The sequence below is a fragment of the Neophocaena asiaeorientalis genome, unplaced genomic scaffold, assembly GCF_003031525.2.
Source record: "Neophocaena asiaeorientalis asiaeorientalis breed wild unplaced genomic scaffold, Neophocaena_asiaeorientalis_V1.1 scaffold232, whole genome shotgun sequence".
In the NCBI taxonomy this organism is placed as follows: domain Eukaryota; kingdom Metazoa; phylum Chordata; class Mammalia; order Artiodactyla; family Phocoenidae; genus Neophocaena; species Neophocaena asiaeorientalis.
The window spans coordinates 358037-385417 of NW_020175672.1; the positions used below are offsets into that span (position 1 = coordinate 358037).

The following is a 27381-nucleotide window of genomic DNA, read 5'->3' on the forward strand; positions in this document are numbered from 1 at the left end:
CCCCAGTAGAGCATTTGGACATTTCTGCCTTCACTCCAAGGGCCAAGCATGGTCCTTCTAACTTTAGGTTGGCCAACCACCAGAAAAGCCTTTTTGCAGTGCAGTAGTTGAGACTTATCTGCCTTAATCCTACCTAGGGAGCAAGGCAGTCAGTGCCCACAGATAGGCCATGCTGAATGAAAATCATCCAAAACTGAGGAAAACATAGGCCCCTTAGCTTCTCTGCCATCCTGAGAACTCCCTTAATCACTTCACTTGCTTTTGCCAAAGCCTAGGTGAATTGGCTCATTTCCAAGATTGTGATGTTTGTATGACAGGTGGAATCACGTTGGGTTTTGCAGGGTCAGGAAACAATTAATTATAATTAGCATTTAGTTATATTTAGCATTTACTTATTTTTTTCTATTATTTCATGCTTCTTATATGTTTTCTAAAATTAATTTATTTTTGGCTGCGTTGGGTCTTCGTTGCTGCCCGCGGGCTTTCTGTAGCTGCAGTGAGCAGGGGCTACTCTTCGTTGCGGTGCGTGGGCTTCTCATTGCAGTGGCTTCCCTTGTTGCAGAGCACGGGCTCGAGGCGCATGCGTGGGCTTCAGTAGTTGTGGCTCGTGGGCTGTAGAGCGCAGGCTCAGTAGTTGTGGTGCACAGGCTTAGTTGCTCAGTGGCATGTGGGATCTTCCTAGACCAGGGCTCAAACCTGTGTCGCCTGCATTGGCAGGCAGATTCTTAACCACTGTGCCACCAGGGAAGTCCACTTCTTTTTTTTTTAATAAGTGTATTTTATTTTATTTTTGGCTGTGTTGGGTCTTTGTTGCTGCACGCAGGCTTTTCTGTGGTTGTGGCGAGTGGAGGCTACTCTTCGTTGTGGTATGCAGGCTTCTCATTGTGGTGGCTTCTCTTGTTGGGAGCATGGGCTCTAGGCACGCAGGCTTCAGTAGTTGTGGCACATGGGCTCAGTAGTTGTGGCTCATGGGCTCTAGAGCGCAGGCTCAGTAGTTGTGGCGCATGGTCTTAGTTGTTCTGTGGCATGTGGGATATTCCCAGAGCAGGGCTTGAACCCGTGCCTCCTGCATTGGCAGGCGGATTCTTAAGCACTGCGCCACCAGGGAAGCCTCGGGAAGTCCGCTTCTCATATGTTTACCTTTACTCCTCACCATGCTGTAAGCCCCTCAAAGCAGGGACCATGTCATTGTCTCCCATTTCCCACGAAGCTTCCAGCACAGGATGAACATATGTAAGGACTAAGAAAATAACCTTTTTCGTTGGTTGATAAAGCAGAGTACACTTGCATAGGAAGGCCTCAAGAGATGATGGGTAGTGGATTATCAGATTTATGTATCTCTTTCCCCTATTATTTCCTCACTGTTAGACAGTGAGCACCTTATGGACAAGAATGGTGTCTTTCTTATCCCCAGCACCTTGTATTCAGAAAGTACTTAGCAAATGTTGGTTCCACAGAACCCACACCTTGGAGATGCTGATATGTGGGGAGAGTTATAGGTGATGTGGCTCTTACCACTCTTGTTCCTCCTTCTACTGGAGTAGTGACAAACTTAGCACACCTGTGGCAGTAGTAGGCAGGTGGTAGGGCTGATTACTCCCAGGAAGATTTGTGGGAACTATGGGGGCATGCTAAGAGGTGTTGGGGAATATTTAGTCACCATGTCTGTGGTCTCTTGAGCAGGTTAGCAGGCAGATGGCTGATTCCCACTGGGAAGGGAAATTGGGGTAAGAATACCGGACCCAGTACCTAATCTTTCATTAAATGTCCCATGGGATCTCCCCCAGAATTGGATTTGGCTTCATCCAGTCTCCCATTTGAAATATGTCTTTGACATTTTTGTGGGGGATATAAAAATCCAGAATTTGAAGTGGTTTCCCCCAAGGACTTGGTTATTGTTTATTAGGTAGACTTTGGGTACCTGCAGAAAGAGCCAGAAATCAACCTTTTTGCTTAAGAACAGTGATCATTTATTGAATACGTACTGTGTGCCAGGCACTGTGCTGTTTGCTTTATCTGCTTTATCTTGAAGCATCACATAACCCAGAGAGGTTTTTGCAGGTCCCATTTTGCAGATGAGGAAACTGAGACTAAAGTTATGCTACTTGTCCAAGGTCACAAGACCATGGTCACATGGAATCAACATTCACACCTAGGTGTGTCTGAAAAACCATGTTTGTTCCATGTTTTAAGGGCACCACCATCCCAAAGAGTAGGGTTGAAGTCCAGCTTTGAATGTTGTATTTTCTAAGGGACAGAGAGATTGTGTGTAGAGCTTCTGGACATTGAATTAAATGCAGGGTTCTTTATTGTCAGCTGTGACACAGTAAGTTTTATAGTAATTTTGATGTGTACTCTGAGCTTTCTAAAAACTCCCATGGTCCCTTGGTAGATTAAGTGCCAAGTGAAGAGTGACTTATTTAAGTGTTCAGAGCTGGTAAGTGAAACCATTTCCCCCCTCTTCCTTCATCGTGGATATCTGATATAATTAACTGTACTGCCTCTTCTCTTGGGTTCCAGGTGCATCAGGGTGACTGTCTGGTCTCAGCAAGATGACGCTCCATGCCACCCGGGCAGCTGCACTCCTCTCTTGGGTGAGTGGTCTTCCTTTCCTTTGCATGCCAGACTTTTCCAGGAGGCTTGGGAGAGGTGAGAGAGGAGTTTTCTAGGAGTCAGGGCTATGTAGAGTCTTATCCTCTCCAGACAAAGGAAATAAGTTTTCTTTTGCCTTTCCCCTTAGTTTTTAACTTTTATTATTTTCAGTGATGTTGCTGCTGACATGTGATCCACAACTTGTGTAGCTTAGAAAAGGCTTCTCTGAGGTATATTATTCCTTTTTGGTCATGGGAAGGGTGGCTGCAGAGCAGCATGGAAACCCATTTCTTGTGCATTTCCTTGTGCATGTTTCTGAAAAAGCGTTGACACTGAATTTCAGTGGCATGTAGGGACTTTGGTCTTGAAAGGCCTTTAATCTCAGGGCAAGGTTCTCCTGGCTCTCCTTACCACGTTTCTGTGAGCTTCCATTGTCCTCTTGGTGCCTTCTTGATTACTTCACCAAAATTCTTCTGCTAGGTCTTTTCATATACTTCTGCCCAAGACAATGGCAAATGAAAAAATAATGCTGAGCATCGGGAACTACAGAGAAACAGAAGAGGCCATGGAGTGTAACGATGACACGCATGGGCCTTAGAGTCAGACAGCCCAGCTTAGAATCATTGCTCTAGCCTGTGTGACCCAAGACAAGTTACTTAGTCTCTCAGCACCTCATTTTTAAAATGGAAAGAAAAAAATTTTTTTAATATATTCTAAAAATAAAATAATATATCATTATTGTGAGGATAATAAGATAATGTCTGTAAAAAGCACTTAAATATTAAAATATTGCCTGGGCGACTTCCCTGGCAGTGCAGTGGTTAAGACTCTGCACTTCTACTGCCGGCAGCACGGGTTTGATCCCTGGTTGGGGAACTAAGATTCCACATGCTGCACAGAGCAGCCAAAAAATAAATAAATAAATAAATAAAATATTGCTTGGGCATGCTATTTGGTAAAGGGTATTTTAGTAGTCACCCTATTGACCAATCAGGGCCAATTAAAGAGCAAACTTCAAGAAAGAATTATAGAATCCTTAAAGGAAATGAATTTTTAATTTCCAAGGAGGGTAGGGGTTTAATAAAACAGGGTCTTTAATCACTGTCAAATCTGTAGTCAGGAAGTATGTATTTAGCATACAAAATGTGCATCCTTAGTCTTCAGTTTCTGAAATAGATGCAAACTTTAGTTGTACAGTTTAAAATGGTTGTTTTATATTTATGTTTTATATTTACATTTCAGTGTTTTATGTCTGTATTAGAAACATTATCTCTTCTTCCCCAGGAGAAGGCTGGTTGGGTTGTGTCTCTGTGTCTAGTTCAGTAGATTAACTGAATATTAGGGGATCGTTTAGCCGCGTTGTTTTAAGTTTATCAGTTTATTTATTTTGGTCCTAGGCTTGTTTTTATAGTGACTACTACCTTTACAGAGAAAAACAGACACAAGACTAGTTTTATTTAACAGCAGATACTTGTATACTTTTCTCAAAAATCACAATGAACATGCATTAATATGTTAAAATATAGTTAGATATAATCTTTCAGTTTAAACAAAAGTTAGGCAGCTAAAGTGGGTTTTATGACACTGTAGCAACATGGAATAATGCTTGGTAGCCAGAAGAGTGGCATAGAACACACGCGTGTGACAATCACAACTGTGATTTTTTTAAAAAAATGACTTAGGAAAAAAGACTAGAAAGAAATATATCAAAATGCTGAAAGTGGGCTTCCCTGGTGGCGCAGTGGTTGGGAGTCCACCTGCCGATGCAGGGGACGCGGGTTCGTGCCCCGGTCCAGGAAGATCCTACATGGCGCGGAGCGGCTGGGCCCGTGAGCCATGGCCGCTGAGCCTGTGTGTCCAGAGCCTAATGTATTAAAATACTAGTGAGTGGAGTTTTTCTGTTTTCCAAATTTTCAGTAATTTACTTTCTAATGTAAAAATAAATTTATATTTTATTTAACTTAAAGTATGGCTTGAAATTATTCTGTACCCAGCAATTTAATGAGTATATTGTTATAGGGAATATAGGGAACTTTAAGATTCAACAACCTTTGGGACTTCCCTGGTGGCGAAGTTGTTAAGAATCCGCCTGCCAATGCAGGGGACACAGGTTTGAGCCCTGGTCCGGGAAGATCCCACGTGCTGCGGAGCAACTAAGCCCGTGCGCCACAACTCCTGAGCCTGCGCTCTAGAGCCCGTGAGCTGCAGCTATTGAGGGTTCCTGCCCTAGAGCCCATGCCCCACAACAAGAGAAGCCACTGCAATGAATGGTCCACGCACTGCAATGAAGAGTATCCCCCACTCGCTGCAGCTAGAGAAAGCCCACGTGCAGCAACGAAGACCCAACACAGCCAAAAACAAATAAATAAATTTATTAAAAAAAAAAAAAGATTCAGGCACCTTAAATGACCTGGAAAGCCTTACAGGCACTTATTCAGTGAGCTTGGTCCTCTCTCACGTTTTATACCCTGACTAGAGATAAAGGAGCTTCTTCACTTATTCAACTTTTAAATGATTTATCATTTGAGAGCAAAATAATGCACAGGAAGAAAATACATTTTTATATCCATGAAAGAAACTATTGCTGGATTATTACTTAATTGGTATGAGATGAATCCAGATTCCTTAAGTGACTTTAAATCAGCTAACTGGTATGATTTTTTTCAATCTTGTTAGCGAACGAGCATTCACAGCCCTTGAATGTTTTACCTAGATTGCAGATATTAAAAGAAGATGGTTTTTGGATGCTTAAGTCATGCAGTCTCTTCATTTTCAGCAGGTAGAAAGGGACCTTGGCCTGTAATATTCAGTCTTCCTAGAAAATTTACACTGGCCTTTTCTAATTAGATTAAGCACCCCCCCAAAGGTGGTATCAATTATTATCTTTAAGAGTCCAGTGAGAAGGTCGTATTTTATATTCTGCACTTAAATATTTTTTTTACTTTCAACCTATTTTTTAAAAAAATTTTTTAGTAAATTTATTTATTTTTGGCTACATTGGGTCTTCGTTGCTGTGTGCAGGCTTTCTCTAGTTGCAGCGAGCAGGGGCTACTCTTCTTTGCGGTGCACGGGCTCCTCATTGCGGTGGCTTCTCTTGTTGTGGTGCACGGGCTTCAGTAGTTGTGGCACGCGGGCTTAGTAGTTGTGGCTTGCGAGGTCTAGAGTGCAGGCTCAGTAGTTCTGGTTCCCAGGCTTAGTTGCTCTGCAGCATGTGGGATCTTCCTGGACCAGGGCTCGAACCCATGTCCCCTGCTTTGGCAGGCAGATTCTTAACCACTGTGCCACCAGGCAAGTCCCTCAACCTATTTTAATTTAGATTTATCTAGAAGTTTTTCTAATATAAAATTATTTAATGGAAATAAGTACTATCATTTCTGTAGCTGAATCACTGATTTTTTTTTTTAATCCTCTTGATCCTCCAGTGCAGTCAGCTAATTTAACTGTTAAGAAGTAGAAGTGTTGCTGGATCTACTTCATAACCATAATAGTGCTTTGCATTTAGTACTTTTATTTCGTAATGTGTTCTTGCATTCACAATCCCATTTGAACACACACTGGTCTTTTAAGGTAGATAAGTTTGACAAGTGAGAAAACAGTCACAGAAAGAAACAAAGTTGATAACAAAGGTTCCTGGCAAGTTAGTGGAGGAGCTGGACTCAAAAATCCTTGTCTGGGAGCCCCCAGCCCAGTGCCTGTTGAAAAGCACATTTAAGTGGGAGGGACACATTAGGGGTAAGGGATTAACAGATATAGAACTACTACACATAAATAGATAAGCAACAAGGGTATACGGTATAGCACAGGGAATTATACCCATTACCTTATAATAACCTATAATGGAGGATAATCTGCAAAAATACTGAATCACTATGAAACTAACAGGTTATTGTAAATCAGCTATACTTCAATTAGAAAAATAAAGAGCACATTTATAAATAGAATTTACTCCTTTGTGCATAACCACTATGCTGAAGTTTTAAAAAATAACTTGTAAAGCAGGATAAGTCTCCCTTCTCCCTCAGTCTTGCATGTGTGATTGACTTAGCAGACCCTTCCTTCTTAATAAGGTACTACAAAGGTGAACTTCAGCCCGGGCTTCTGAACTTGGTACCTGTGGAATTTATGAGGTTTTCCTGTAGAAGTCAGCCATATATGCTTGTTGAATAATCTGTGTACCTGTTTCATTTGCATGTGACTGCTGGTGAACTTTCTAGTGGGAAAGACTGATTTAGGTGAATGTCTGCCTGAAGGCAAGGAAAGGGAGAGGCCATTGGATATTGACAAGTTTTTCTTTGGGGTTCCTAGCTTTTCTTTCCCTTCCTCTCTTCTTCTTCTTGTTGCCTCATCATTTCTCCCTGCCTCAGCTGAAGTTTCATGTCTGGAAAGAATTTTAAAATGCATCAATCACAAGATTTTTTATCTGTGTGGGAGTATATAAAATATATGTAGTATATAATGTAAATTTTGAGTAGACGCAAAATTCAAATTTCAAGAGCTATAACATTCTGTAAATTTTAGCTGTAAAAATTTGAGCTACGAAGGTTTATAATGTAACCATTCAAGAGATACAAAGGGCTAGAGTATAAAAAGCCTTTTTCCTACCTCAACTCCCAACCATCAAGTTCCTCTCTTCAGAGGCAGTGGTGGTTCGATTTTCTTCTAGAAACTATCAGTATTCTTGTAGAACCATTTTATGCCTAATTATATTTAAAGTACACCCCAAGTGCTGGAACATTCTGGGAGAATTTAAGCTCTTATTTAGTTGAAACCAAAGGAAGGACTCTGATGGCGGCATTCAGGTGGCTGTTAGTGGTTGAGCTGGAAGTTAAAAGTCCTAGAATCACATGTTCTCTCATTCCTTTAGTTACAACTACAGGCAGTTGGAACAAACAGAATGTCAACACCTGGGGAAGGGAGTGGAACTCCGCCCCCCTCCTCCCCGGGGCTTCTTGCACTTATGATGGTTTCACCAGGCTCTTCCCTTTGCCTCGCAGGTGAACAGTCTGCACGTGGCTGACCCCGTGGAGGCCGTGCTGCAGCTCCAGGACTGCAGCATCTTCCTCAGGATCATTGACAGCATGTGAGTTTGTGCCACATCCCTCTCCAGTCTCTCAAGTGAAGCTGCATGCTGGGGTGGGGACTGCATTTGTTTCCTTGTTGACAGCTGTGACCAGAAAGCACCGCAGGACTGGGATGTCTAGGCCAGTGTGGGCCCCAGAGGCAAAACACATTGACCTCGTTCTCCAGTCATTGTGTATCTTTATGAGAGAGGTTTCACTCTTTCGCAGAAGAGCTTCCAAGTCTCCGTGTTCTCACAATGTTCCGGGAGCCTGCTCCGGGGCTCCGTCCTCTGTCTCAATGGGAGTCTTCTACAGCCCTCTTTTCGTGACTCATCCTTATCTCACAAGCCCTCTTTGCAACCTGTAGGCCCAGGAAGAAGAAACGGGAAGCTTTTAAACTTGAGGGAAGTAAGTAGCGCCTAAAAATCTCTAATTTGTTAGCACAGCACAGACATGCCCCTCTCTAACCCATTATAGCATTCCCGGGGTTTTCACCTGCCTCATTAACTTGCTTTGTGAGGTCAATTAGCATTAGATAAGCTGCTTGTCATGTAGCCAGGATTTTAGTTTAGGCCTTTAAATTTTATATCTGTGTCTTTAGCACATTTCCTTTGAACTTCACCGTTATCTGGGAAATGAGTGGAGTGGGGCCTCCTCCTCATACCTTACCTTTCTGGAACCCAGCAAAGATGGGTCAAGCTGTAACGTACATTTATCTTTTTAAAGCTCATGTGGTTCACCCTTTTTCCTGTATCCTCAACTTTTAGCAATTATGAAGGGCAAAACTGACAAACTTCTTACTTCTTTGTGCTATGGGCAAAAGTAGGGGCCAGCCATGATATAAGGAACTGGGGGGACAGTGGAGAGGACCGACCCTCCCTGTTTAAAGGGAAGCACAATAGACGGGAGGTCCCTCAGACCAAGATCTGAAGTGTTGAGGGTGTTTGCGTTTCACACACAGCGGGTAGGAACTGGTGTCAGGGATTCAGCATCTCTGTGAAGCAGGTTCATAGGCAGCAGCTCATTGATAGGGAAAGAAGGTAGAACTGAGCTTGTCAAAGGCAGGATCTGGGTCTAATTCATCTTCGGGTCCTCCATACCTAGCTTAGCACAGTGCAGTGATTAGGTTTTAATTGATGTTTGTTGGTGAAAATGAGTGAATGAAAATGTAGTTGATACTCTGTTATCAGCAAAGTCTAGTGGGGCTGAGTGCCCCATGACAGATGGGTTTGCTAGAGTGTTTTTTTTTTTAATCTTTTGAGATTTACATTGATAATGGGGTGTCCAGTATGATTTCTTAGAAGTCCCTGTGGCTCTAACCAGCCCACCTACCTTAGTGAAAGAAGTCACTGTATTCTTATTTTGGTACAGACACTACCATTTTCTTTCTTTTTTTTTCCTGCCGCACCGCATAGCTTGCGGGTTCTTAGTGCCCTGACCAAGGATAGAATCCGGGCCCTGGCAGTGAAAGTGCCGAGTGCTAACCACTGGACCGCCAGGGAATTCCTGGACACTCCCGTTTTATTTCCCGGTTACCCAGACAGGCCATTTCAACATCATCTTGAATTCCTCCTTCACCTGGGCACGGATTTCTAATTGGTCACCATCCTCTCAGTGTGTCCTTTAGATTTCTCACATCCCTTCCTCTGCCTCATTCTGGATACCAGGGCCTGGAGACTTCGTTCTTCTCTAAACTGTCCTTATTCCAGGGTGTTCCTGTACCTGTGATCTCAGGGCTCTCATTGTGATGCTCCACAGCTGATGGACCTCAGCGGCGCTTCCTTGCCAGCAGGTTGAAATATAAAATCTGCAGCTTGGTATTCAGAGCTTTCATCAGGGGCCCTCCCAGTCTTGTTTCCTACTCATTTCTACCTCCATACCCCACTCCTTTTTTTTTTGATCCTGTAGAATCTCCTAAATTCTGACTTTTGTTAATTGTGTCTTTATGGTACTACTTAACTTGTTCTTCCCCTTGTTGCCTATAAACTGGTAATTAGATCTTAAACTTAATTAGCTTAAGATTTTTTTTCAAGGATACTATATAGATGGAGTTGTGCACTACCTATAAATCATCATTTTGGGGCTTCCCTGGTGGCGCAGTGGTTGAGAGTCCACCGGCCGATGCAGGGGACGCGGGTTCGTGCCCCGGTCTGGGAGGATCCCACATGCCGCGGAGCGGCTGGGCCCGTGAGCCATGGCCGCTGAGCCTGCGTGTCCGGAGCCTGTGCTCCGCAACGGGAGAGGCCACAACAGTGAGAGGCCCGCGTACCGCAAAAAAAAAAAATCATCATTTTGCCACTCCTAATGAAAATCATCATTTTGCAAACCCTAATGAAAGTAGTAGATCTAGGCAACAGCTAACATCAATGGCCAGTAAAACTGTTAGGCTGGCAATACCTAACCTACAAGTTAACATCACTAAAGGAGAGGCAGCCAGGTATGATGTGCCTTGTTGTAACACACAGTAGGGTGCAGCATGCTTTTTTTGGACTTAAGAATGGATCAAGGAGCTTTTGCTTTTGAGGAGATAAATTTCCTTGGCCTGATGACAAGAGCAGTAGATGTGTCCAGGGGTGAGGATGTATGTCCTTGGTGTAGCCATTGTAGGTTTATGACCCTGTGGGAAATTTTCATAAGGAGGGTCAAAAATTCAAGATGCCCATTTTCCAAGTTGTTTTCTAAGGTGCTGCCTGAGCTTTAGAATAGAAGAGATGTGGGGGGGGAGGGGTGGGGGGGAGAGAGAGAATGTGTGTGTGTGTGTTGGATGGAGGGGCTGTTGAAATCCCAGGTTAACCCTGATTTCCATCTCAAATCCAGGATGATTCAGACCAACTTCCTTTGGGAAAACAGACGTTCTTGGTGAACGTGTTCTGGCTGATGCATTTGTGATGCTCCCGCTGTTGCTCACTGAAACCAGACACCTAGTTCTCAGGGGAAGGCAGTGGAGGATGGCAGGGTTGGTGGCAGATAGAAGCTGTGGGAATCGAACAAAAGCTTGTTCCTTGGCCACTTGGCCTTCTCTCTGGGAGAATTCTTTGGGCTCCACCCCTCTGATGAGTTTCCCTTTCTGTTTTCCTGTGCGTGGTGAATAGCCTAAAGCAAAAAGGCTGTCCCATTTCTTTGATATCTATGAGGCTTGCATAGCAAAGTTTAGTGGAAGCATTTTTCCAGAAAACTTAAAGCTCTGACGTTTGTCTTACTGACATTGACCTCTGCTCTTCCCAGTAAAAGGTATTCCTCATCTGTCAGTCAGCCGATGTGTACTCAGCACCTGCTGTGTTCCTAGCTTTCAGCTCACAAAGAGCGGTCAGTTATAAATGATGCACCTGTATCCGTGAGTACTGTAGGAATTCCTGAGAAGGAGAGGGGAGACGTGACTAGCAGTGGTTCTGCTTGGCTTCCTGCCAGAGATGAGACTTGAGTGCCGTCTTAAAGGATGAGCTGGATTTCCCCAGGACTCGTGTTTTCCAAAGCATGTTCCATGCACCCGTACTTATCCCAGGGGCTCAGTGGGGGAAAGAAGAGGTTTGTGGTCAGATAGGTTTAGGAAATAATGCGTATTTATACCTTCTTTAGAAAATGTTCAGTTTGGTTTAACCCAGTATTTCTCAAACATCTAGCTCAAGAACCCTGTTTATTTTTATCCAATGGAATACACTTAGGTAAATTACTACTCTGTGCTGAGGGCAAAGAGCGTCCAACAGTCCAGATTGTGGGTGGGTAGGGAAGATGGCTCTTTCAGGAGTCTGTGAGGAGATTAGCATCTATAAAAGACTTTGTAGGTGTCCCTAATCACAGACCAGCTACCCAAAGTGCTTTCTGTGGGGGATTCACTTGGAAGAAGCCTTTGTAATCCCATGGGAGCTGGAGGGAGCTACTCTCGTGTTCTTGCCTGGGATGCTTCTTGTGCTCTGCAGGATGTCTGGCACTGGAGGATTCTAGAGTCTGCCCTGCCCTCCAGAAAGTTGACTGAAACTTAGAGATTCAGGTTCTGAAGAACAGGCGGCTTTTCAATCAGTGTCTTCAGCCGTAGCCTAGACAGAAAAGTCAGCTTTCTAACTTGACGTAAGGGTAGTCCCTTCCGAAAATGAAACTGCACTTAGCCTGAGGGGCCGGGGTCAAGGGGCCAGGGCAGTGTGAGAGCGCCCCCTGCTGCCTCCCTGCCCTCATTGCTCTCCACACTTGGCTTGCCTTTCCACTTAAACAAACACAAGCACCGCAAAGGCCACAGATGGAGAGTGATTGTCCCTTGGCCTGGCCTCTTGGAGGCCACCTCAGCCTTCAGTGTGTGGTGAACTTTGCCCTGTCACTTCAGAGCCTCGTTCCCTCCTGTTCTTTCAGTTTTTAGATCTGTTTTTCCCTTTCCATAGTCCTCTCTGACTCGTACTCTAGCCACATTCGCAGGCATCCTGACATTTTACACTTGAGCTGTTGAAGGCTGTCAGTCCTAGCTTGCCAGTCATCTGTGCTGCCTCCATCGCCTCTCGACCCCCTTCCCACAGAGCTTTTTGATATTCACAAATGCCATCTTTTCCAGGAGGACCTCATGCCTCAAGTCCCCACTTCTCAACCACGACACAGTTCCTTCTGGCTAAATGGTGTCATGGTATCTTCTCCCCTGCCTCCAATGTCTGGTCTGGTTCTCCCCCAGATCCAGCACAGATCCAGCCTGAAGGGATGGGAAGGTGGTATGTAATGCAGTAGCAAGGAGGGAAGGATTGCTAAGTACTCTGGTGCTAATACTTGCTCTTTTTCTAGCCATGGCACTGACGAAGGGCAGCAGATCCTGCAGCAGCCGGTGCCAGAGAGACTGGAATTTGTGTGCAGTTTTCTGCAGAGTAAGCACCTTTCTTATCTAGCTGGGAAGGAGCTGCTTCCTCAGCTCCTGGGACTTGGGTATCTGCACCTGGAAGAACCAGGTCCTGGGTATCTGGGGGAGCAAAGGCTCGAGGCTGCCCACTCTGTACCACCAAGATGAGTACAACTGGGGTGGCTTCCCTGGGCCTGGTGATGCCTGCACCAGTTAGGGAGGAGTGTCCCTGCAGTCCCAGAGCCCATTTCGGGATCCAGGTAGAGCCAGAGGGTCGGTTTTGGGGACTCATTACCTTGGGCTCCCATTCCTCCCACTGCAAGGAGACAGAAGGATCCATGTTACCCTCTTCCCCTTGCAAGAAAAACATTTTCCCCTGATAACATTGAATTAATTGCTTAGGTGATAGGTATAGGGGCATAGGCAGGTTAAGGTTGAAATCTTGGCCCTTCTACTCTACTGTTTGTGTGACCTTTCTGGACATGGGTTCCCTGTCTTTAAAATGAAGATCATAGTAATTGCTCTTAAGGTTGATGGATAGAGTAAATAAGAACACATGCGGGACTTCCCCGGTGGTCCAGTGGTTAGGACTCCGCGCTCCCAGTGCAGGGGACCTGGGTTCGATCCCTGGTCAGGGAACTAGATCCCGCATGCCGCAACGAAGATCCCGCATGCCGCAGCTAAGACCCGGTGCAGCCAAATAAATAAATGAATGAGTGAATGAATTTTAAAAAAATAACACATGCAAAGCTTCTAGCACAGCACTTGTCAATTCCCCTTCCTCATATAGCTGTGGACAGAGTTCTCATCTTTGACACGGGAGCTATCTACCATCCCCAGCTCAAGAGAATTATAAGAAAGGTGATAATGGATTTAGATAAAGCAGGGTGTTAGTAATTGAGCCCTGCCCCTCTGGCAGCATAAGAACCAGGTGTCCCAGCCCTGGTCTGACTCAGCTGCAGGCGGGCTTCCTCTGCAGCCGCAGTTGGAATGAGACTCTTGAGTGACCTGGAATCTCTGGGCTCCTCCTCTGTGGTGCTGAGTGGGAGTTGGTGCGTGGGTAGGTGAGTGCAATGTCAGGCCCCAGAGCTGCTGTGAATTCCAGCCTCCTTTCTTCTTGAACTATCACTGTAGTCCTTGGACCAATCCAGGATAGAAATAACTTCAGGTGGAAACGTGTATGTTGGGCGAGAGGGGACCTAGGAATAAGGAGCCCTGCATCTCCTGGTCCCACCAGCCATTCTGCTCCTCTGACTGTGAGGTGTTCTGATGATCTCAGGGATGGTCCCCAGGAAATTCACCTTGTTTTCTACATTGTTGTCATTACAGAAAACCGAAAACATCCCTCTTCTCCAGAACGCCTGGTGTCAGTGCAGAAGGTGATGGAGGGATCAGAGCTGGAACTTGCCAAGGTACCCGTGGAATACCAGACTGGTCTGGGGGGAGGGCGGCACCAGAGGGGCCTGCAGAGGGGCCTTCTCTTAACCCAGAAGAAGTGGTGGGGCTTTATTTCTGGGCCTCGTGGGGGTAGGCGGTAGGTCCAGGCAGCTACCTAGTGAGGCAGAGGCTGGTTCAGCCAAGGATTTTAGGAGCCCACCTTTATGACAGAGAGGTTGACTAGATCATTACTGTGGCCTCAATGGAGACCTGGCAGGAATCAGGCCTCACCCAGCTGTCGTCACACTTTTCTTTTTAGCTCAGTCCACTTCATTCCCTCTTCTGTTTCTGGGTGCTGGCCTATAGATGATGCCTTAAGCTTCATACCCAGGGTTCCGTGAGTCCAGGAATTTAGTTATGCAGGAATTCTGGCACCTGGCTTTTTGCACAGTGAGCACTGAGTCCTCAATCAAGTGATTCCTGATGCAGTTAAGGGCAGCGGCCTGGGGCTGCTGAATTCTAGGAGGTTTGGAAGGGTCTCAGAATAGCTCAGAGTCCCCAGAGTGGGGCAGGGGTTGGGGACCGAGAAGAGAGCCCTGCTCAGTGATTGCCTCCTGTTTGGCTTGTAGATGACCATGCTGCTCTTATACCACTCCTCCATGAGCTCCAGAAGTCCCAGGGACTGGGAACAATTTGAATACAAGATTCAGGTAAGCCCTTGTGCCTCCACCCCACCCAGCAGGTCTTGCCTGTGTTTTACCTCATTCCAGTTGTTTTTCTTTAAACAGCATATGTTGTTCTTTTTAAAAATTATGTTATAGTAGTTATAGCCATTCATTATAGAAAGTCGGGAAGATATTGAAAAGCACAAAGAAGGAAATAACAGTTGCCAGTAATCTCATTCTCAGCAATAACTACTAACTTTTAAAGGATATACTTCCAAGTCCTTTTCATGTACGTAAATTTAACTGTACCTGTACCTGAACTGTTTGGATAATACATAGAAATTATTCTTTCTCCGTATATGTGTTCCCGTATGTACGTGTGTGTGTTTTACACAAACTGTCACTCCATTTCTTCCTCTTTTCCTCTGGTAGGAAGGATTAGTGAGAATGTCTTTGTCCGCCATGACAGTCTAGCTCAGAGCAGTTACATCCTCTCCCCTGCTCTGCATGGTCCCTAAGTGAAGAGTTGGTGCATCTGTTTCATTAGAGAGGGAATTGACCTGGTTTCCAGGAACTACCTGCCATATGGGTCCTGATGTTTTCCTTGCTTCCTATATGAGCAGCTGTCCTTTATTTTCCAGAGCAGAAGCAGCTGGGATGCCACAGTGGGTAATGTAGGTGACTGGTGGGGCAGTGTCCAGAGAGCTGTGGCCTTTCACGTGGTGGTAGAAATGTTGAGTCATCCCATCTCGTACTACTTAGCTCATGGCTCGTCTCTGGGGTTGGGGGTTGTAGTGGCGTGGGAGGCATGGGTGGCTCCTTCCTTTCTTTAACCTTTTCTCTGCTCCAAGCTGATCATAGACCTGGTAGAAACAAATTCTAAAGGAATAAGGAACTATAGAGATGGCCAGGAAAATCAGATAAACTCTGTAGCTTTGGAATTCAAACAGAGAAGGCAAGATTATACCTGCTGGTGGCTAAGCTTTGGATGAGCCCTGGAGGAGTTCTCACTCAGACAGAGAACAACAGTGAGGCCAGCTGGAAGAGGCCAGCAGGGTTATGTATAAAATCTCTCTACGGCATTACTTCGCTTGCCCATTCTCCTCTCATGGTCAGGAGCGAAGTCAGTTTGGACCTCTGTCTCACCCGGGGTGCATCTTTAGGGGAGAAGAGGGGCTGGGGACAAGTAGGGTGACCATGTCTCTGGTGGAGTGTTCTTGGCTGGACCATGGGTCTTCAGGTCTGAGAGGAAGAATGGGCTCCAGCAGGCTCCTAGGGCTGGCACGGCCAGGATGGTGCCCTCCATCCCTTCGGGCCTCCCGAACACCTAAATGATGCTCTTTCTCTGTGGTCCAGGCTGAGTTAGCTGTCATTCTCAAATTTGTGCTGGACCATGAGGATGGGCTAAACCTGAATGAGGACTCAGAGAACTTCTTACAGAAAGGTAAGTTGGGATCACTCCCAAGGATCCTCTCTTTTCTGAGCTGGGGAGTGCTAGGATGCTGAGTTGTCAGGAAGTGCAGTGGGGATTTGCCCCAACACAAGTCACAGAGTTGGTGCTTAGGAAACGTGTGTAAGGGGGTAAGTTGATTTCTGGGCCATCTTGCCATCATCCCAGTTCCCACAGAGCTCCTTCTTGCGCCTGGCAGCAGCTAAGCAGAACATTTATAAGTGATCATGTCTGCTGTGGGTTCTCCTTGATTACCCGCCCCTGCTCCCCTCACACACACACACTTCTTTTTTTTGTTTTTTTATAGTTTAAACAGTCATTACTCTAGGTTTATAAGCTGGGAGTACACAGTCTTAGAAAATTGTTTTTCCTACATAATGCCCGTGTTCTAGGTGGGAAGGCAGATACATAAACCAGAATGTATGATAAGGAATAAGTGCTAGAACAGGGAGATATCGAATCTACCAAGTGTCTTGCTGGAAGTACATCAGAAAGAGTGGGAGTGCTGCCTGTTTGGAAGAGCCGTCTGACAGCAACAGGGTGTAAGGTGTGGGTCTAGGCACGTTCATCCAGCCACTGAATTGGATGTTCCTTGTGTTCAGGTTCCTCGTCAGCCCTTCAGGTGGAGATGTTGCAGATGTGAGTCTAGAATGCAGGAGAGGGCTCTGGGCCAGGCTGTGGGCTTGCGAGTCTGTGTATGGATGGCCATTGAAGCCTTGGGCACTGTGGGCAGAGCACACGGGCCCCATCAGAGCTCTGGGGCTTGGAGGGCAGGTGGGAGAGGGAGGCGGGAGGAGCAGGTGAGGGAGACGGAGACCCGGTGTTAGAAGTAGGAGGGCCATGTGAAGGTCACCGTGGGAACCAGGGGAAGAGGAGGTTTTGAGAAAGAAGTCATGCTGGCAGTACACAATTTCAGAATGGAGGGCTTCAGCAAGGAGGCTGGTGGTTCTGACTCGAGAGGTCATTGGGGCTGAGAGGAGATCTGCTCAGGGTTGGCTTCAGGGAAAAGCGTGAGCACTTGGTCCAGTCTCTGAGCACGGGGGACACAGTCACCTCACTGTGCTCTTTGAGTGCTGGTGATCTGTGGAAACAGAAGCCCCTTGCTTGATTTGGCTTAGGGCACTGACCTCTGGGTAACCCAGACACCAGGCTTCAAGTTCTGCCCAAGCGCCTCCCTCTGCAGCTTACCTATAAGTGTCTGGATTCATTCCCACTAAGGCGAGTTCTCAAATTGCATAAAGATGCAAATCTGTCCACCCTCTTACTAACCTCTCTTTGGCTTGTTTACTCCTTCCCCTCTAGCTCCTGTCCCTTCCCCCTGTTCCAGCACCATCTCTGAAGAGCTCTCCCCACCCAGCCACCAGGCCAAGAGGGAGGTTCGCTTCCTAGAGCTACAGAAAGTCGCCTCTTCCAGTGGGAACAAGTATGTGCTGGGCCTCTTCTCCTGGGATGGGGCCTCAACATCCAGTCCTCAGATCCCTGCATCCTAGAGGCTAAGCTGTTGACCAGCCCCTTATGCCATCAAGAGTGCTTGGAGTATCTTGTAGATCTGGGATGCCCTCCCCTGCCCCAGTGCTAATGGGGGAATTGGTTGGGATCTGTCCTCGGCAGAAGGCCTCTCAAAGGCTGTTCTTTGTTTATGGAATTTCTTGCTTCCCTGGAGACGGTGCTAAAGTCCGTTCTCCTAGTGCAGCTCTGTAGAGGCAAAGGGAATGCACTCCTTTTGCAGCGATGGGGGCGGGGGAGGGCATAGAGAAATTAAGGCTTGGAGGAAGAAGAAAAGCTTTCTCAGGGTCATGTCATAAGGCACGAGGTAGCACTGCAGACAGACCCCAGGTGTTTGGGCCCCGCAGCCGGTGCTCACAACCATAGGGCCGGGCTCCCCCAGCCCCGCCTGTGGTCGGTAGCTTCAGCCCTCACGTCGATTTCTGACCATGGCATCTGGACCATCTCCTTCCTCAGCTTCCTCCCAGGTTCTCCAGCCTCCCCCATGGGTGACATTCTGCAGACCCCACAATTCCAGATGAGGCGGCTGAAGAAGCAGCTTGCAGATGAGAGAAATAATCGAGATGAGCTGGAGCTGGAGTTGGCCGAGAACCGCAAGCTCCTCACAGAGAAGGGTAGGTGGCTGGCGGCTGGCAGATGTGTGTTAACGGGCAGCATTTGGGATTTTCATCCGGGGAAGTGCTGGGCTTGTCTGAGGCGTGGCCCCTCTGTCTTCCGTGTTGTCGCCTCTGCTGGCCCGGATGCTTAGAGCTCAGCCCTGGGCCTGTCAGGCTGACCTCCTGGAAGCTGGTTCTGTCCTTGCCACCCTCCTTCCTTTCCCCGGGATTGGACGCCTCCTCCTTCCTCCCCCTCCTCCCCTTAGTCCTGTGCTAACTCTCCTCTGTCCTCCCCTCCTCTGGGCAGATGCGCAGATAGCCGTGATGCAGCAGCGCATCGACCGCCTGGCTCTGCTGCACGAGAAGCAGGCAGCCAGTCCGCTGGAGCCCAGGGAGCTTGAGGAGCTCCGTGGCAAGAATGAGAGGTACAGTGCTCCCTACCGTCCTTCGCAGTCCCCGGGCAGGGGAGATGTGCTCTTTCCTCACTGCTCCCCTCCCTTGCAGCCTCACCATACGGCTCCACGAAACTCTGAGGCAGTGCCAGGACCTGAAGACAGAGAAGAGCCAGATGGATCGCAAAATTAACCAGCTTTCTGAAGAGAATGGGGACCTTTCCTTTAAGGTGAGTGTTGAGGTTTCTGGCCCCCACCTGGAAGCCCCTTTGCTTGAATTGGTCTGGAAAATTCCCCCAAAGAGGGTTGAGGAGAATGTCCTCATTCCGTAACCGGCTGCTGCCAGGGACCGGCTGGTGGCCCTAAGTTTTGATTTGTAGTCCCGAGTCTGAGACGTGAATAGTTGCGATTGGTTTGAGGAAGGTTGGAAGGCTAATGGGAGCTGTCCAGGCCCTGGAGCTCAGGGGGCAGATAGCAGTGGTGTTGGCAGTTTTGACCCTGGGTGATGGGCGTTCCCTCTTGTCTGTCTCAGCTGCGGGAGTTTGCCAGTCACCTGCAGCAACTACAGGGAGCCCTCAATGAACTGACAGAAGAGCACAGCAAGGCCACTCGGGAGTGGGTGGAGAAGCAGACCCATCTGGAGAAGGAGCTCGGCACAGCCCTGCAGGACAAGGTAACCCTCTGCTTGGGGAGGTCAGGGCCACAGTCTTGACCACACACTCAAAGCTGAATTCCGTTTACCGCTCTATTCTTTGGGGCCTTTGGGAATTATGCTGACTACTTTTCAAGGCTTAATAGTGTGCTGTAATGGGCTTCAGGCCAGTACACCTAGGAATCCTGTCTCTGCTGTTTACAAGGTGTGGCTCTTGGACAAGTTACTTGACTTCTTTCTAGGCATCCTTTTCCTAAAATGGGAAAAAGAATGGGTAGCTGCCTCATCATCCGTTGTAAGATAATGCATGTGGAGCACTGAACACACGTTGTCTGGTGCAAAGTGAGCTCTCAGTGAATTAGTTACTGTTATTTATTATTGCTACTAAGAATCCAGCTCTGCCACTTATTAATAACCATGTAGCCCGGGGGCAAAGCACTTTACTTCTGAGCTTCAGATTCTTACCCTGTAGAAAAAAAAAAAAGGGATGGTAGTAGCTACCTCCCAGATCTGTTGGGTAGGTTAGAAATTCAGAGAGGTACCCAGCACAGTGCCTGGCCTATTGTAGGTACTTAGTGAACAGTGGTGTAAAGTGGGGCAGGGGACCAGGGGCTGCTGCTGCTGTTGATGCTCAGGCTGTTGGGATATTTTTAAGCTGATGGGTTTTTGGATTATCTGAGAGTCAAGACATGAGTGAGGAAGGGCATACAGTGAGGAAATCTGGAGTAAACTCAGCAGCCTTGGAGAAGAAATGAGCAGGTCACTTGACTTAACTGAGCCCTGGTACCAGGGCTAGAGAGTCAGGTCTCTCATGGTCCCAGGTCCTTGATTTCTGCAAGTTTTCCCCTAGGTCAGGGCAAAAGGAGATCTTGGTAATAAGGTAATAGGGTCTTATGTTTTGTTGATGTTCAAAAGGGTTTGTGTGGTAATCCGGTGCCTGTTCCACTTCTGTTAACATGGGGCTCTTGTATACTCCCAGAAATGCCTTGAAGAGAAGAATGAAATCCTTCAGGGAAAACTTTCACAGCTAGAAGAACATTTGGCCCAGCTGCGGGAGAACCCACCCCGGGAGAAGGGCGAGGTGCTGGGTGATGTCTTGCAGGTAGGATCTCAGGGGCAGGGGTGAGACCTGTGTGCTGGGATTGCTGCAGACCCACGTTTGCCGTGTTCAGGTTCCTGGCGGTCCTCAATCCCCAGAGGGGCCCGGGGACCGAGGAGTCATGCTGAGCCCCATTTGTCTCTTTATCTCGCCAGCTGGAGACTCTCAAACAAGAGGCAGCCACTCTCGCTGCAGACAACACCCAGCTCCAAGCCAGAGTGGAGGTGCTGGAGACTGAGCTGGGCCAGCGGGAAGCCAAGTTGCTTGCCGAGCGGAGCCACTTTGAAGAAGAAAAGCAGCAGTTGGCCAGCCTAATTGCCGAGCTGCAGGGCTCCCTGTCCAACCTTGGCCAGGCCAAGGAAGAGCTGGAGCAGGCCTCTCAGGCTCAGGGGGCCCGGCTGTCTGCCCAGGTGGCCACGATGACCTCCGAGCTCGCCACCCTCAATGCCACCGTCCAGCAGCGGGATCAAGAACTGGCTGGCCTGAAGCAGCAGGCCCAAACAGAGCAGGCGCAGCTCACGCAAACCCTCCAGCGGCAGGAACAGGCCTCCCAGAGCCTCCGCCAGCAGGTGGAGCAGCTGAGCAGCAGCCTGGAGCAGAAGGAACAGCAGATGGAAGAGGCCGCCAAGGAGCAGAAGGCCACCCGGCGAGACCACGCCCAGCAGCTGGCCGCTGCGGCTGAGGAGCGGGAGGCCTCTTTACGGGAGAGGGATGCGGCCCTCCAGCAGTTGGAGGCACTGGGGAAGGAGAAGGCCGCTGAGCTGGAGGTCCTGCAACAGCAGCTTCAGGCTGCTAGTGACGCCCGGGACAGTGCCCAGACCTCGGTGACACAGGCCCGGCGGGAGAAGGCAGAGCTGAGCCAGAAGGTGGAGGAGCTCCATGCCCGTGCTGAGGCAGCCCACCAGGAGCGGTGTGAGGCGCAGGCCCAGGTGGCAGAGCTGAAGGCCCAGCTGAGGTCTGAGCAGCAAAAAGCAACCGAGAGAGAAACGGTGGCCCAGGAGAAGGCCCAGCTCCAGGAGCAGGTCCAGGCCCTTGAGGAGTCCTTGAAGGTCACCAAGGGCAGCCTGGAAGAGGAGAAGCACAGGGCTGCAGACATCCTGGAAGAGCAGCAGCGATGCATCTCCAGGCTGGAGGCGGAGGCCCGGAGCCTGGTGGAGCAGCACGAGCAGGAACAGCAGGAGCTGGAAGAAGAGAAGGCTGGGCGCAGGGGGCTGGAGGCCCGACTGCAGCAGCTCGGGGAGGCCCATCAGGCCAAGACAGAAGCCCTGCGGCAGGAGCTGGCTGAGGCCATCGCCTCCCAGCGCGAGGCTGAGAGTGAGTGTGAGCAGCTTGCCAAGGAGGTGGCCACCTGGCGTGAGCGGTACGAGGACAGCCAGCAGGAGGAGGCACAGTACGGAGCCATATTCCAGGAACAGCTGATGACCCTGAAGGAGGAATGCGAGAAGGCCCGCCAGGAGCTGCAGGAGGCAAAGGAGAAGGTGGCAGGGATAGAGGCCCACAGCGAGCTCCAGATCAGCCGGCAGCAGAGTGAGCTTGCTCAGCTCCACGCCAGCCTGGCCAGGGCCCTGCAGCAGGTCCAGGAGAAGGAGGTCAGGGCCCAGAAGCTTGCAGACGACCTGTCCGCTCTGCAGGAGAAGATGGCTGCCACCAGCAAGGAGGTGGTCCGCCTGGAGGCCTTGGTGCGCAAGGCGGGTGAGCAGCATGAAACGGCCTCCCAGGAGCTACTCAAGGAGCCGCCCAGGGCAGGAGACAGAGAGTCGGAGTGGCTGAAAGAGCATCAGGGACGCCCGTTCTGCAGCACGCAGGCTGCACTGCAGGCCATGGAGCGTGAGGCAGAGCAAATGGGCAGTGAGCTGGAGAGGCTGCGTGCCGCGCTGATGGAGAGCCAGGGGCAGCAGCAGGAGGAGCGTGGACAGCAGGAGAGGGAGGTGGCGCGGCTGACCCAGGAGCGGGGCCGGGCCCAAGCCGACCTTGCCCTGGAGAAGGCCGCCAAGGCCGAGCTTGAGATGCGGCTGCAGAATGCCCTCAACGAGCAGCGTGTGGAGTTTGCCGCCTTGCAGGAGGCACTGGCCCGCGCCCTGATGGAAAAGGAGGGGAAGGATCAGGAGCTGGCCAAGCTTCGTGGGCAGGAGGCAGCTCAGGGGGCAGAGCTGAAGGAGCTTCAGCAGACCGTGGAGCGGCTGAAGGAACAGCTGGCCGGGAAAGAGGAGGAGTGCCCACAGTCTCTAGGGACGGCCAGCCGAGAAGACGCTTCCGGGTCGGGAGCCCAGTCTGAGGCTACCGGAAAGACGGAGCAGACAGGCCCGGAGCTGGAGGCTCTGCGGGCAGAGGTGAGCAGGCTGGAGCAACAGGTCTGCGAGTATCAGGAGAAGTCCTCCAGCCTGGAGCGCAGCCTCGAGGCTGAGCGCGCCTCCCACGCGGAGCGGGCCAGTGCTCTGGAGACTTTGCGGGACCAGTTAGAGCAGAAGGCCCAGGAGCTGGGGAGTGGTCAGGACACCTTAGCCTCAGCCCAGAGGGAGCTGGCCACCCTCCGCGCCAAGGCCCAAGAGCACGGCAAGGCTGAGGATGGGTGGAAGGCACAGGTGGCCCGGAGTCAGCAGGAGGCTGAGAGGAAAAACAGCCTCATCAGCAGCTTGGAGGAGGAGGTGTCCATCCTGAACCGCCAGGTGCTGGAGAAGGAAGGCGAGAGCAAGGAGTTGAAGCGGCTGGTTATTGCCGAGTCAGAGAAGAGTCAGAAGCTGGAAGAGAGGCTGCGTCTGCTCCAGGCAGAGACGGCCAGCAGCAGCGCCAGGGCCGCGGAACGCAGTTCCGCTCTGCGGGAGGAGGTCCAGACCCTCCGGGAGGAGGCGGAGAAGCAGCGGGTGGCTTCCGAGAGCCTGAGGCAGGAACTGGCCTCGCAGGCAGAGCGAGCGGAAGAGCTGGGCCAAGAGTTGAAGGCTTGGCAGGAGAAGTTCTTCCAGAAGGAGCAGGCCCTCTCTGCCCTGCAGCTTGAGCACACCAGCACACAGGCCCTGGTGAGCGAGCTGCTGCCCGCTAAGCACCTGTGCCAGCAGCTGCAGGCTGAGCAGGCAGCCACTGAGAAACGCCATCGAGAGGAACTGGAGCAGAGCAAGCAGGCAGCCGGTGGGCTGCGGGCAGAGCTGCTGCGGGCCCAGCGCGAGCTCGGGGAGCTGGTGCCCCTGCGGCAGAAGGTGGCAGAGCAGGAGCGAGCAGCCCAGCAGCTGCGGGCAGAGAAGGCCAGCTACGCAGAGCAGCTGAGCATGCTGAAGAAGGCTCATGGCCTGCTGGCGGAGGAGAACCGGGGGCTGGGCGAGCGGGCCAACCTCGGCCGGCAGTTCCTGGAAGTGGAGCTGGACCAGGCCCGGGAGAAGTACGGCCAAGAGCTGGCAGCTGTGCGTGCTGAGGCTGAGACCCGTCTGGCCGAGATGCAGCGGGAGGCACAGAGTTCTGCCCGGGAGCTGGAGGTGATGACTGCCAAGTATGAGGGTGCCAAGGTCAAGGTCCTGGAGGAGAGGCAGCGTTTCCAGGAGGAGAGGCAGAAACTCACGGCCCAGGTGAGGCACCCAGCTCAAGCACGCCCCCAGAGAGCAGCCCTGCGGGAGGGGGGGACGTTGTCTCTCTGCATTCCTGGGCCTCCGGCTCCCACATGATTAGAGTGTCTTGTCTCCCCACACTCACTGGGTGGCAGAGGAAGAGAGGTGACTGGTAGAGTTCAAGTCTGTTGCCCCCACCCCGTTGGCCTACAGAAAATACCAGTAGCCTCCTTTTCTCCGAAGCCTCTGTCCCTGGAGAGTCAGGCTGCAAAGGCCATCAGCCCGTTGAGGCACAGTGTCGTGAGGAGGCGCACTTGCAGTGGAGGCCCCGAGAGCCACCGGCGACTAGAATGACCCGAGCTAGCACTTACAAAAATTTTTAGACGTCTAGTTCCACGGGAAGATTAGAGCCTCGGTGAGGTCAGCCTGGCACCAGGGCCAGTGCCTTTTAGGCCCCCATCTCATGCTGTCTCCGTTGCTCCTCCCCACACACAGGTGGAGCAGCTAGAGTTATTTCAGAGAGAGCAAACTAAGCAGGTAATGCCTGAGGTCCTCGCTAAATGCTGGCTGCTTAAGCGGTGACTGGTCTCGGTGCATGACCCCGGCTGCAGCTTGCCTCCGCTGGCTCCTGTTGTGAACTGTTTTGGTCTCGGTGCATGACCCCGGCTGCAGCTTGCCTCCGCTGGCTCCTGTAGTGAACTGTTTGTGAAGGGGGCAGGGTCAAGCCGTGGAACCCAGGCCCAGGCCACCCCAGAGTGCGGTGTGCTAGACCCTCTCTCAGGCCTCATCCCACCCATCCCAGGTCGACCTCTCCACTTTTCTGTGCTGTCATCGCTTGTCAGGGATGAGGGGTAGGGTAGGCTTCATCTTTCCCATAACAGATCCAGCGACAGACTGCTCTTGGGATTCCTGAACCTCCAAGACCTGCTCCAAGTTTGGGTACTCAACTGTGGGGACTCGCAGGATGCCCATGGGCCTTGTTTAACACAGGCCCCTTCTTTCCCACAGAAACCAGAAAGATGATGTGCAGGAGGTCCCCATAGATTAGGGTGGTTGTGAGCTCAGGATGCCTGCCCATCACCCTCTGGGGTTTTCACCCCGAGCAGGGAGTAGTGATGTCTGGGAGCAGGAAGGCCAAGGTTGAGAGGAGCAGGAGGGGCTCCCACAAGTCAGAGGAGGGGAGGTCTGGGGGCCGCACCCTCACAAGGATCTCTGCTGCCCTAGATGTCAAAGCTATTGAACTGGTATTTAGTGGGAGCACGCTTTCCACCACTCCTCCTACCCTGTCACCTTGGGCCTGCTGAGGAGTCGGCCCTTCTCTCCTCCCATCATCTCCTCCGAGGAGCCTGAGATGATGGGGAAGGTCAAACTGAATAGCAAACAGTTAGCAATGGAGCCCTTGCCTCTCACCTTTGCTGTTCATGCTTGAGCTCCTGGAATGCCTGGGGGAGCCAGGAGTGTTTGTGGCTGTTATGCTCCCTCTCGTCCCCTCCCTCCCTTCGCTCTTCCTCTCTGTGGGAGTGGGGTGGGCTTGGAGTACATGTGCTGCCCCTGCCCTCCTCTTCCAGCAGCCTGACCCCCAGTGCTAATCACAGCAGCCACACTGCTAGCACCAACCCTAACGGCTTGTGGATATTGGGAAGAGGTCCGAGCATCTGGCTTTTTCTCTGGCCGTTTCTGGGAGGAGGGGGGATGGGCACTCATTGAGTACGTCTGCTGGAGTGGTAGACTGGGTCCCTTGGTCCTGTCTGGCCCGGGAAGGTTGGGGCTGGAGCGGCAGTAGGGCGTGGTGGGGTGTCGGCTCCCGAGTTGGCTCTGCTGTCTCTGTCTCTGCAGGTGGGGGTTGGAGGCGAGCACAGGCAGGTGGCTCTGGCAGCACTTGAGTTGGGTCACATCACTCAACGTCCTGCTGACCAGCCTGGGCAGCAGGCCGTTCCCTAATTAGAGGCAGAGAAAGGACCTGAGTTTCTTCTTCCAGGAACACTGGGGACTGGTCTGGGGAAAACCGTGTAATTTGTCTGGACATCCAGGGGAAGGCCTCCCTGAGTCTTCTCTTCTCCTTTTCCCTTCCTGCCCCAGGTGGAAGAACTGAGTAAGAAGCTAGCTGACCATGACCAAGCCAGCAAGGTGCAGCAGCAGAAGCTGAAGGTGGGACAGCTGGGGGATGGGCCTGCCCTCTGCTGGCCTCAGGTCGAGCGGGGAGGGAAGGTGCTAAGCCCCTGGGTTGGGGCACCCTGGGGCCTGGCAGCCTCAGGAGCCCTGCCTGTGCCTCTGGGAGCTCTCGAGGGAAGACTGGAGTGGCCCCCAACCCCCAGACCTTCACTGTCTGCTACAGTAGCCACTAACCATGTGTGGTTATTTAAATTGAAATGAAATTTAAAATTCAGTTTCTCAGTTGCGCTAGCCACAGTTCCACTGCTCAGTAGCCATGTGTGGCTAGTGGCTGCCGTACTGGACAGGGCAAATCAGAACATTTCCATCACTGCAGAAAGTTCAGTTGGGTTGCGCTGCTAAATCTCAGGGAGGAGCGTCAGTAACGTTTAATATTACAATGCAATTTAATGCTTTCAACGATGTCACCTTCTTTGGTTTAATATTTGCTTTTTTGCAGCAAATATGCAGCGTCACAGCTTTTAGTTAGGGGCAAAGGAATTTGGCACCAGTGGCCCTGGGAGGGTCACAGGAGTTGGTGGGAGCTCAGAGCTTTGTTTCCCCAGCTCACTGCCATGTACTCCACACCATGTCACAATTACGTGGTAAACAGCTGCTTATTACACTCTTCTTAGGGGCCTTCCTGGTGCTGGGAGATGTGGAGAGGTAAGCCTGGATCTGGATGGCCCTGTCCAGTGCCTGCTACAGACGTGGTATTTGCTGGTGTTGAAGGTGGACAGAGAATCCGCCACAGGCCCTGCTCCCCAGGAGTCTATGGTCTGGATAGGAGGCAGTGCCGGCATCATAAATGAGCCCACACAGGCTTTGGAGTCAGGTGGACCAAGGTTCAAGTCTTACTCTGCTGTTTAGTTACTGTGGCCCTGGTCAATTTGCTTTCAAGGTCTGAGCTCAGTTTCTTCATCTCTGAAGTGGAGATAGTTAGTTCCTAGAGTGGTTTTGAGGAGAAATGAATTCACGTGTCCTCAGAGAGCACACATGCTGTGTGCCTAGCTCCATGCTCTGCACCCTGGTGTTCCCTGGGGATCAGTGCCTTTCCTCCTCGGGGAGACTGTACTCATGGAGAGAGTGAGATGGTTTGTGCCTGGTCTCAAAGAAGCAAAGGCAGGCTGCCAGAACTCTTCCAGAAATGGCATTAGCTGGACAGGAAAAGCTCCTATAGAAGGTGCACTTCGAGGGGTGTGTGGTGTTTTGGTAGGCTGGAGTTGGGAGCGGGTAAAAGGTCTTTTTGTGTGTCCTGAGAGGTTAGGCAGGAGTCTGAAAACATCCATGGAGCCCAGGAGGCTATGGATTCGGGCGGAGCAAACAGACCAGCAGCCCTGATCAGCCCTTCTTGTGTTTTCCAGGCCCAGGGAGGTGAGAGCCAGCAAGAGGCCCAGCGCCTCCAGGCCCAGCTGAATGAGCTGCAGGCCCAGCTGAGCCAGAAGGAGCAGGCGGCTGAGCACTACAAGCTGCAGGTGAGGAGCCTAGTCCAGCCCAC

The 27381-nt window shown here is 50.5% G+C and overlaps 2 protein-coding genes across 8 annotated transcripts in view; one reads left to right on the forward strand and one right to left on the reverse strand.

The window, feature by feature from the left end:
* NUMA1 (nuclear mitotic apparatus protein 1) overlaps positions 1 to 27381 on the forward strand; it is a 75396-nt gene that overhangs the window by 41328 nt on the left and 6687 nt on the right. For 6 of the 7 annotated variants that reach the window (XM_024731807.1, XM_024731805.1, XM_024731806.1 and 3 more), the window contains exons 2-17: positions 2521 to 2594; positions 7587 to 7672; positions 12411 to 12490; positions 13792 to 13874; positions 14469 to 14549; positions 15861 to 15948; positions 17257 to 17377; positions 17917 to 18074; positions 18364 to 18481; positions 18561 to 18678; positions 18981 to 19121; positions 20080 to 20202; positions 20355 to 23753; positions 24228 to 24269; positions 25812 to 25880; positions 27248 to 27361. In XM_024731807.1, coding sequence (XP_024587575.1) covers positions 2553 to 2594; positions 7587 to 7672; positions 12411 to 12490; positions 13792 to 13874; positions 14469 to 14549; positions 15861 to 15948; positions 17257 to 17377; positions 17917 to 18074; positions 18364 to 18481; positions 18561 to 18678; positions 18981 to 19121; positions 20080 to 20202; positions 20355 to 23753; positions 24228 to 24269; positions 25812 to 25880; positions 27248 to 27361 — 4863 coding nt within the window. In that variant the 5' untranslated portion in view covers positions 2521 to 2552. The remainder of the gene's footprint in view (positions 1 to 2520; positions 2595 to 7586; positions 7673 to 12410; positions 12491 to 13791; positions 13875 to 14468; positions 14550 to 15860; positions 15949 to 17256; positions 17378 to 17916; positions 18075 to 18363; positions 18482 to 18560; positions 18679 to 18980; positions 19122 to 20079; positions 20203 to 20354; positions 23754 to 24227; positions 24270 to 25811; positions 25881 to 27247; positions 27362 to 27381) is intronic. The other variant, XM_024731809.1, reaches the window with a different exon arrangement.
* IL18BP (interleukin 18 binding protein) overlaps positions 24283 to 27381 on the reverse strand; it is a 14452-nt gene continuing 11353 nt past the window's right edge. Inside the window, exon 7 of the transcript XR_003001326.1 lies at positions 24283 to 24431. The gene's annotated coding sequence lies outside the window, so the exon portion shown is untranslated. The remainder of the gene's footprint in view (positions 24432 to 27381) is intronic.